At 43.1% G+C, this 10,719-nt stretch overlaps 1 protein-coding gene across 1 annotated transcript; it reads left to right on the top strand.

Annotated features, from left to right (window-relative positions):
* Positions 1-6,404: 6,404 nt before the first annotated feature.
* rnf182 (ring finger protein 182) lies at positions 6,405-7,436 on the top strand (the record flags this gene model as incomplete). Its single annotated transcript, XM_083782854.1, has 1 exon — positions 6,405-7,436. One exon carries the CDS (start codon positions 6,405-6,407, stop codon positions 7,434-7,436), a length of 1,032 nt encoding a protein of 343 aa, XP_083638980.1.
* Between the last annotated feature and the right edge of the window lie 3,283 nt (positions 7,437-10,719).

Genomic DNA, 10,719 nt, shown 5'->3' on the forward strand with positions numbered 1-10,719 from the left:
GCTTAAATATTTTGCTCAGCCAATTAAATCATCGGTATGACGTGATCAGCCAATAGCCAATGGGAAAGCTGGGCATAAGTATTTACTGGAATGCAGATTACGATAGTTTAAGGAATAACCTTTGGCTAACTAAATCAAATACATTATTTAGTTGTTTATCCTTTTATTTTACTGCTCTCGGCTGCGTATGTCGGTGACACCCTCGGTTAATCAGGGCGCTGCGTGCGTACTTTGGTGCGTCGCTCGGCCAATCAGAGTGCGAGTTGGAAGATTATGTCGGTGGTCCCTTTGACCCTTTGCACCGCCTCCTTGTGTTGGTTGCGTTGATTGGCCAATCAGGGATTGGCTGATGACGTAACTATGTGTGTTTATGTAAAAACATGTTTAAAAGACGTATATGGATGACGTAACCAATTTAAGTTTATAGTATATTTACTATATATGTCAGATGTTTCAATAACTTGATTGGGGTCTGCTTATAGCGCAGCAGTTGACGGTGGAGAGCAAACAGAATGTTAGTTGACAAGAGTCAGAGTCAACTTTTGTGCAAAGTGCAAGTTGGCAGCTCGACAGAGTGCATTTCTAGTTATTGTCATTGCATCATATCATGGGGATCCTTTTCAAATGAATCAATGAATGCTTAAATAGTCCGAAATGTAAACAGCACCCGGTACAGTCAGACGTTAAGGCTAAAGGGATAATAAAAAAAACTCTCCTGGGGACTTGTTTCCGTTGTGGTCCTATAATGTAACGTTAATACAAATGTCAGACATTGTGTGTGCCATCTACAGTATGTAGACCTAAGAACGAAAAAACATTGCATGGATGCACCTGGGACCTATCCTCAGTGCTGTCTTAATAGCAGATCTAGCAGATCTACAAGCTCATAGCGCGCCACCGAGTGGCGCGCTACGAGCTTGTAGGTCTGCTATTTAAGTGACCCAGCCGGGGCGATCAAGTCCCGACTTACGTCCCAGTAGCTACCCTCAATCAGACCCACTAGGGAAAGACCAGGGCCACAATCCACCGCTCCAGAACTACTCTGCCGGAACTGGGTGATAGACCAATTTGGCGCATTGAAGGAATAGGCTCTGTGGGTTGACTCCTGTCCGGGCCCCTCCCACGTCTCACCAGGTCCACTCCTGCTATCACCAGGTCCAGGACCTGTGCATTGCACTAGACCAGTGGTTCTCAAACCTTTTTTTGTGTAACAGACCCCCAAATTGGCTTTGTGTGGGTCTATATACACCCATCCCCCCGTAACATCATCATCAGACATAATCATCGTAATAAAAGGCACCGTTCACTTCACACGAGTGTGATTTGTATTTAGAACCTGTGTATTTGGAATCGGATATGTGTTTTCCTAATGTCCATACATGTATTTCTCAGTGTCAAGCAGCAAAGATTGTCGGGATTCATTGGGATTTAAACCCGCGACACGCTGTCAGGCTGCAACGGAACGTAGGTCTCATACAGTATGTTCTCTGTCAGGTGGAAACCTCGAAATGGTTACTTTTCAGGATTCAAATTCAAAAATAGCATTAAAAACGTGTGCGTCACTTAATGCCGCTGTGTAATGAAGCTGTGTCATTACTTGCGCAAGCAGAGCGGCGCAAGTACTGTCGGTGACACCCAGGGATTGTGAATTTTTGGTGACACCCTCGGTCAATCAGGGATTGTGAATTTTTGGTGACACCCTCGGCCAATCAGGAATTCTGAATTTTTGGTGACACCCTCAGCCAATCAGGAACCATCGTTTTTACATAAACATACATACAGTCAGCCAATCCCTGATTGGCCGAGGGGCATATGTCGATGTTGTCCCTTGGCCAATCAGGAACCACCCTTTTTACATAAACATACATAGTTAGGTCAACAATACCTATACATAGCCCTATATCTTATCCCCTTACCACTTACCCCTTATCCCTAATACCCCCTTATCCCTATACCATTTTTTACTATTTTAAAACATGTTAAAATAGTACAAATAGCCGATCTACAAGCTAACAACGTGTCGATGTAGATTGGCTAGTTGAACTATTTTTAAATGTTTTAAAATAGTAAAAAATGGCAAATAAGTTTAGGGATAAGGGGTAAGGGGTGGCGCAAGATGGAGCCCATAGATGACGTAACCAATTCGAGTTTCAAACTTATATATAGGACACTTAAAACATTTAGAACCCGTTGTAGTGAATACAGTATCTTTAAATACAAATAGACATATAACTCAGATGTTTAAATAACTTGGTTGAGGTAAGTTGCACGCTCTGCTCGTACACAAGTAGGCCATTCATGGACTACAAGTGGCCACAAGTAGGCCATGAATGAATGGCCTTCTTGTAGGCACAAGTTGGCAGCTCGACAGAGTGTATTTCTAGTTCCGTGCTGGAAGGTGTTGTCATGTTAGATAATGCGTCTGCAGTAGGTTATTGATATGTATTTTCTTTGTGTATAGGCCTACCACTGGTTTTCTTTATTTTTCAGATATATGATGATGATGCGTGGTCCACACTGATGTTCCTAAATGAGGGATTAAGTGCTGTGGCACTCTGGACTCTGGATCATGTGCGATCATGTGCGGTGGAGATTCTGGTCATTGGGAAGCTATGACGTGTGCAACTGTTCTGGAAAGATGGCCAATCTGCGAGCTGAGATGAGATGCGCAGTAGAGCAGTGCTTGAGCCCTGTGAAGGAGCTACAGGACTGCCAGTTTGGATTGCTCTGTGCAGTTTTAACCGCGTGACGCCTGCAGCACACTGTCGAGTGTGCTGCAGGTGCTGACGGCGCTGACGGCTTCAGCTTGTTTGTTGTTGTGTGACGTAGGCCTGAGGGCGGTTGCTCTGAATGATTTTGAAGAGGGCCATGTAGGAATTTTTTTACCTGATTGTGATTTCAGGGTCGTTTCGCCTACTTCTACGTCCAGAGACATGGGTTATGAGTTCTTAAATGAATAAATGGGGAAAATGTCGAGGAAATGTGGGATACCTGAGTTTAAGGACGTCATAAACCAAGCCATGAGAAGCTGTTTTCTGTTCCCACTGACATTTGACCTGTGACTTGTGTGACATGTGTTAGGACCCACCTTCTCCCTGAGGGGGGGGGGGGTAGGAAATGTATATAAGCTGAAGTCTGACTGAGATGGGGTTGGGTCAGTACGGTGTTCCATTGTAACGCTTCACTGCTGTCCCCGTATTCGAATACATTCTATTCCAATACTCTGAAACTCTGAATTGTGTCTGTCTCATTATTGTGTTTCAACTGTGTTATATGTGCTCACCGACAGATTGCATTAACAGCGGTGTGATTGGCTGGAAGGTGTGTCATTACTTGCGCAAGCAGAGCGCGCAAGTAATATTTTCGCCCGGTCTCCTTCGTCGTGACAGCTGTTCCGCCATTCGAGGCTTACGCAGAAAAACATCAAATCTGTGCCTGTGTTGCTGGACCAATGATGACGAAATGACCATATTTCTTACGTCATCATTTAGAGCTAGTCATACGTATACTATATACATAATCAGTAAAAAATAAAATAGCAAATTGTGCCTGATCTGCTGGGACCAGAGTACGTGGTGTGTATGTGTATGACTAGCTCAAAATTATGACGTAAGAAATATGGTCATTTCGTCATCATTGGTCCAGCAACACAGGCACCGATTTGATGTTTTTCTGCGTAAGCCTCAAATGGCGGAACAGCTGTCACGGTTTTTGGCGCAAAGTAACCACAGTATACCGCTAATCAACTTACAACTACACACTTTATACAGTATAGAGTATAGAGTATATATGTATACTATATATATACTATATATATTCCTTACGTCATCATTTAGAGCTAGTCATACGTATACTATATACATAATCAGTACAAAATAAAATAGCAAATTGTGCCTGATCTGCTGGGACCAGAGTACGTGGTGTGTATGTGTATGACTAGCTCTAAATGATGACGTAAGAAATATGGTCATTTCGTCATCATTGGTCCAGCAACACAGGCACAGATTTGATGTTTTTCTGCGTAAGCCTCAAATGGCGGAACAGCTGTCACGGTTTTTGGCGCAAAGTAACCACAGTATACCGCTAATCAACTTACAACTACACACTTTATACAGTATAGAGTATAGAGTATATATGTATACGTATATAGTATATGCCTATATACTATATATATACTATATATATTTCTTACGTCATCATTTAGAGCTAGTCATACGTATACTATACATAATCAGTAAAAAATAAAATGGCAAATTGTGCCTGATCTGCTGGGACCAGAGTACGTGGTGTGTATGTGTATGACTAGCTCTTAATAATGACGTAAGAAATATGGTCATTTGTGGTCATTTGGTCCAGCAACACAGGCACAGATTTGATGTTTTTCTGCGTAAGCCTCAAATGGCGGAACAGCTGTCACGGTTTTTGGCGCAAAGTAACCACAGTATACCGCTAATCAACTTACAACTACACACTTTATACAGTATAGAGTATAGAGTATATATGTATACGTATATAGTATATGCCTATATACTATATATATACTATATATATTTCTTACGTCATCATTTAGAGCTAGTCATACGTATACTATATATTAATCAGTAAAAAATAAAATAGCTAATTGTGCCTGATCTGCTGGGACCAGAGACATTTCAAATGTTCCTTCACAGAGATATTGAGATTCCACCGTTTACAGAAAAATTATACTGTATAACATATTTTAATTCAGTTTATATACCTTTTTTTTTCAACACATATAAATGATTTATTTGTCTCTGAAAAACTAAAAAGGGATCCAGAATATATCTACAACGATAAAACAGTATTTCTTATATAGATAGAAACTTGAATCATACTTAATAATACTAGATGTTTATATGTATAAAGTAGGTAGCAAATAGTTACATCTAAACATTAATCATTTCAAACGTTCCTTCACAGAGATACTGAGATTTGACAATTTACAGCGGTCGAAAGGACTTGCGCGCTCTGCTTGCGCACTAGTTGGCCATTTATGTCCTACTAGTGTGCAACAAGCAAGTATGCACTCGACAGAGTGCAGTTCTAGTTCTGTGCTGTGATCAGCTGAGCATTGCATAACGGGTGTGCCACAGGGACACCCGTTAAGTGGCACACTGGCATATATGGGGGGTGGATAGAGGGGGAGCCAGGGGGGAGTAGCGTAGCCTATGTCATATCCCAGAACGGGTATGGACTAGTATGCGGAAACAGGCAGTGAATGACACGATGGGAATTCACATTTACTGCCCCAAGATGTTCAAACTTAACTATAAGGACTCAAATTTCATTCTACAGAGGTCTGAAGTAGATGAATTGACAAGCAGCATCCTCTTTGAACTGATTCATCTCTCTCTCTCTCTCTCTCTCTCTCACACACACACACACACACACACACACACAAACACAGTCGAGACATGCTCAACCGTCATTTGCATGTTGCAATATCTCTCTCTCTGTGTGTGGGATGTGTGTGCGTGCGTGTGTGCGGGACAGAGTCACTAATTGGACTGAATTTGAGCGCCTAACAAAAGATTGTCCTGGAACATACCAGAGCTCCCTCTGTATACAAACCCTGCTTTGTTGTTGCTGCTTGTTCTGTGCTAGTGCTGTGTTAACAGTTAGCCTGTATACATCCATGACCTCTCTATCTACCCCCTTCTCACTCTCTAGCTATCGCTCTCTCTCTCTCTGTCTCTTTACCTCTCTCCATCTCTCCCTCCACCAGTCTTTTTCCACCTCACTTTCTACAGTACTCTCTCTACCCCACTCGTTCGCACTCTTTCATCTCTCTTTCTAGCTTAGTACATTTTCCTCTGTACTCTTTCTCTCTAGTTACCCAACTTCTGGTCTTCGCACCCCGAGGCCCAGAGCTACACACACACACACACACACACACACACACACACACACACACATAGAAATCTAGCAACTCCCCACCCCCCCACTCTCTCTCACGCTCTACCGCGTCTCACATGCCCATTTCCGAATCTCTCTCTCTCTCTGACACACACACACACACACACACACACACACACACACACACACACACACACACACACACGTATACAGTGAGTCCACAACAGAGTGCAGCACACTCCAAACCTTCTCCAGAGTTGATTCCCGTGTCTCTCCCATCAGCCTCAATGGGACGCTCTGTTTGGCCACCATCGCGTCCCCTTGCTCGATGGCTGGATTATCATTGTGTTGACCGCCCTGCTCCATGGCTGGATCATCATTGTGTTGACCGCCCTGCTCCATGGCTGGATTATCATTGTGTTGACCGCCCTTGTTCCATGGCTGGATCATCATTGTGTTGACCGCCCTTGCTCCATGGCTGGATCATCATTGTGTTGACCGCCGGGCCGTCCAGACCAGGTGAGAGGATGCTCCAGAGACAGGGCACGGTGGACGGCAGGAGCACGGGAGGGGGGGGCGACGACGGCAACGGAGGGGTGAGCAGCGTGTCCGTGGCCATGTTGGAGGAGGGACTACTGAGCGCGGACGAGCTGGAGTGCAAGATCTGCTACTGCCCCTACAGCCTGGGCGGGCGGCGGCCCAAGGTCCTCCACTGCCGCCACCGCCTCTGTGCCAAGTGCCTCGCCAAGATCCTGGCGCTGGGCGAGTCCCCACCGTACGCCGTGGTCTGCCCGTTCTGCCGCTACGTCACCGGCCTGCCGGGGCCGGCGGGGGCCGTGGGCGCCCTGCCCGACGACCGCGGCCTGGTGGCGGTGCTGGCGCTGCAGGGCCACAACCACCGCAACCTCCGCTACCACCACCAGCGCCACCAGGGCGGCACCACTGAGCTGCTGCTCAGCCCCGGGAACCTGAGCTCACTGGTGGGCTGCTACGCCGCGGCCACCGCGGGGGGCACCGCCTCCTCCCTCGGCGGCGCCGCCACTTCCACCGCCACCACCTACTCCTCCATCCGCGGCTCGCCCAACTTCGTGGTCATCACCATCATGGAGCCGCCGCCGCCTGGCCTCGGCGCTCAGGACTCCGCCCGCCAGCAGCAGCACCAGCTTCATAACCCCCACGGAGCCTCCTATCCGCCGGGGCTGGGACTGGCGTCCATCCGGAGGTCCTCCTCCGGAGGAGGAGGAGGAGGAGGAGGAGGAGGAGGAGGAGGAGGAGGCCAGCGCTCGTCCGTCACGGACTCCATGACGTCCATCACGCAGCGGTGGACGGTGTGGAACTGCGCGGCGCTCCTGTGCCAGACGTCGGCCCGGGCTCTGGTGTGGGCGCTGGGCCTGCTGTACTTCAGCTCGCTGCCCATGGGCGTCTACCTGCTCATCATGCAGAGGACCACTCTGGGCGTGCTCCTGGTGAGCCTGGTGCCCGCCAGCCTGGTGATGGTCATGGTCTACGGCTTCTGCCAGTGCATCTGCCATGAGTTCTGGGACTGCATGCCACCGTAGCCTGGCCCCTCTATCCCGACGATAGTTTTGTTTTCCATGGAGGCCTGGAATGTTCCATTTTGACTACATGGTGCTATGGGTGCTGTACGTGACAGGGAACAGTAATGTCTGAATCGTTGGGACGGCTGACTCATTCTTCAGTTCATTCACAGTTTAGGCCAGTCAATCTAAGCTAAAAAGGGGTGTGACCCAAAATAAATTGCAATAGTAATAGTTCAAGGTGTGCTGACCTCATCACATGATTTGGGCACATTTGGGTAAGTGGCTATGGCCGTTTTAGCCCAAGGAGTGTTTTCCAAAATCATGAAACCCCCGTAGTTTGACACATTGCATGCTTCTTAAAGCATAATTAAAATGAGATGTTTTTTTAATGGTATAGGCCTACTTCAACTTTCAACCCCTGAATTTACCATGATCCAAAATTTCTACTACTCTTGCAATTTATTTTGGGCCAAATCTTAGTTCATTTTAATTTGGGTAGTGGCCTCAGTATTAGGCTTGCAACTCTCTTATAGCGATTTATCCTATAATTACTTTTACCGATGAATCGAGAAGCAAATGTATCATATATTTTATTATTTATATAATCAATGAATCCACGCAAAAATAATTCTAATACATTTTTTAATAATCGACTAAATTGTTTAGTATGATTAACCACTTTTATATTACATTGTATAATGATTGTCACACACAAGTATAGCGACAATAGCAAGAACTACAAGCTATTTTTTTAAATAGATCAGTTCGATTAACTGTTGCACCTACTGAATACATTTATTCAAGTTCTGTACTTAAGTATAATTTCAGATAGGCATACTTTTGCTTTACTTGAGTATAGGCTATAGGCTATTTCCATTTACTATCATCTCTGGAAACCTCATGTATCCAAAACTGTTACCTTTCAGGATTCAAATTAAAAAAGTAGCAGATGTATACAAACTCAAAACGTGTCGAATCACGCTGCGTTTCAAGCTTGTGGCTTGTAGATGTAGTATGATCAAATAAGGCATTCATTTACGACAAAACACAACAGGTTAGAATATGGAGATAAGAGTTTTCTGCAACAATATATTTCTACTTTCTATTCAAAATATAGATTTATTTTTTTACTCCACTACAATTATTTACAACAGCATACTGTGCCCATTGCTTATGTACAGTATTATTATAGGTTAATCTACTCAGCAACACATCAAGCTTTTAAATGGAGTCCCACATTTACCAACTGCAACATTAAAGTGAACAACACATTCATGCATTAGGTAATTTTGCACGAGTAACCTACTTCAATGTTTGGTATTGTACAGTAAGTATATTTTGATCAATACTTTTGTACTTTCATTCAAGTCAAATTATGAATACCGTACATACCTTTTACTTGTAACAGAGTATTTTTATATTGTGGTATTGCTACTTTTACTAAAACAGGGGTCTTCAACATTTCTAGGCTAAGGACCCCTATAGAAAGAGATTCATGTTAAGTGTGTGTTTCAAGACCTCTAACCCTTTCAGCGCCACCTGGTGGTCACCAGTTTATGCTTTGAGTGTCAATTCTCCCATTATTAAAGAAAAATGTAATTCTATCATGCATGTAATGTGCATGTCATCACCTGTACACCAGATTAGAGGAATTTTCTCTATGTCCGTGGCATCCGTTCCATAATTGGCAATTAGACGTCTTGACGTTTTTGGCTCTTTGTAAACTTGACCTTTGGCTCGGTACACGGTTTGCTGTTTTTTCCCTGCACCACACCTATTCACCGAAAATAGCCGGAATTTACAAGCTCAGAACGCAAGTTTGTTGTGAGCTTGTTGTAGATCTGATATTTTCGGCTAGAATAGGAATGCGATTCAAGGGTTCAAGTGGTTAATGTAAAAAGAATATATATATAGCAGCAGTATCTCTGAGGAGACGACCCCTGTTGAAGACCCCTGTACTAAAACATTACAGTGTTTCTTCCACCACTGGTGGGGGTGGTGGAGTGTGTGGGGTACATTTCAGATGGTATTTGCAGTTTGTGGGGCATCTTTAGTGCTAACACGTTGGTTGTATTAACGGTTTATGTAATAAACATCAGACTTGTGCTACTAGAAATGCCAGCATATGATTGTGTTTGATTGTTATTAATTTGGAAATGAGAAACATGAGCAACTAAAGTTAATCTGGAGTTAAATACAGCTTGTTTTTATATTAAAATCAATCAGAAATGTAAACAGTACGGAGGTACCGTAAAACATTTCAGGCTAAGTATTACATTACATACATACCATACATACATACATACATACATACATACATACGTACATACATACGTACATACATACATACAAAGTGAAAGGGACACACAATTGCATTGGAGTGGCTGCATGTTATGTCGTTGCGTTGCATTATACATTGTGACCTTGTAGAATAGATCGTCTATTTTCAAAAGGGTTTTATATAATGAGAACCTTTAATGGTACCTTGTGTAATTCGTAATTTTTATGCCAATATTGAACTGTTACTCAAGTACATTTTCAATTCTGGACGTTTACTAATATTTTCATATTATATTTCTATATTTCTGCATGTTCCATCGCTTGGTGATAACGTAACGCTTTTATTATGTGGAAACCTGTCAAAAGTATATCATGCTTTTGTAATGAAATAATAGTCTATGGTTACAAATATACTAGTAATATGGTATAGTAAATAATTGAATGCTCTATTATTTTTATTATTATTATTACTGCTTGCGCAAGCAGAGCGCGCAAGTAATAGTTTTTTCGTCTATAGGGCGATGTTTGATGCGTATGCACCGTCCCTAATCAACTTACAAAATGACATATACATAGAAAACATATCATTACGTCACCATGCTGCCAGCATGATGCTGGGATGATACATATGCATCAAAAGGGGCGCAAAGTAACCACATTATACCGTTAATCAACTTACAAATTACACATACATTTCCTTATTGACAATTTAAAATAAATAATTAAATAACTATACATTATACGTGATAACATATTTTCTTTCAGTTTATATACCTTTTTTTCCATCAGATATCGATGATCTATTTTTCTTTGAGAAACAAAAGAATGATCCAGGACAGTTCTAAATTGATAGAACTGTATTTCTTTTATAGATAGAAACTTCTACCGTACTTCACAATACTACTATAGGTACGTAGCAAATAGCTAAACCTAAAAATTCAATATTTCAAACGTTCTTTCACAGAGAAGCTGAGATTTGACAGTTTGTAGCGGTCGACAGTACTTGCGCACTCTGCTTGTG

This window comes from Protomyctophum parallelum, assembly GCF_964188405.1.
Source record: "Protomyctophum parallelum genome assembly, chromosome: 14".
Taxonomy (NCBI): domain Eukaryota; kingdom Metazoa; phylum Chordata; class Actinopteri; order Myctophiformes; family Myctophidae; genus Protomyctophum; species Protomyctophum parallelum.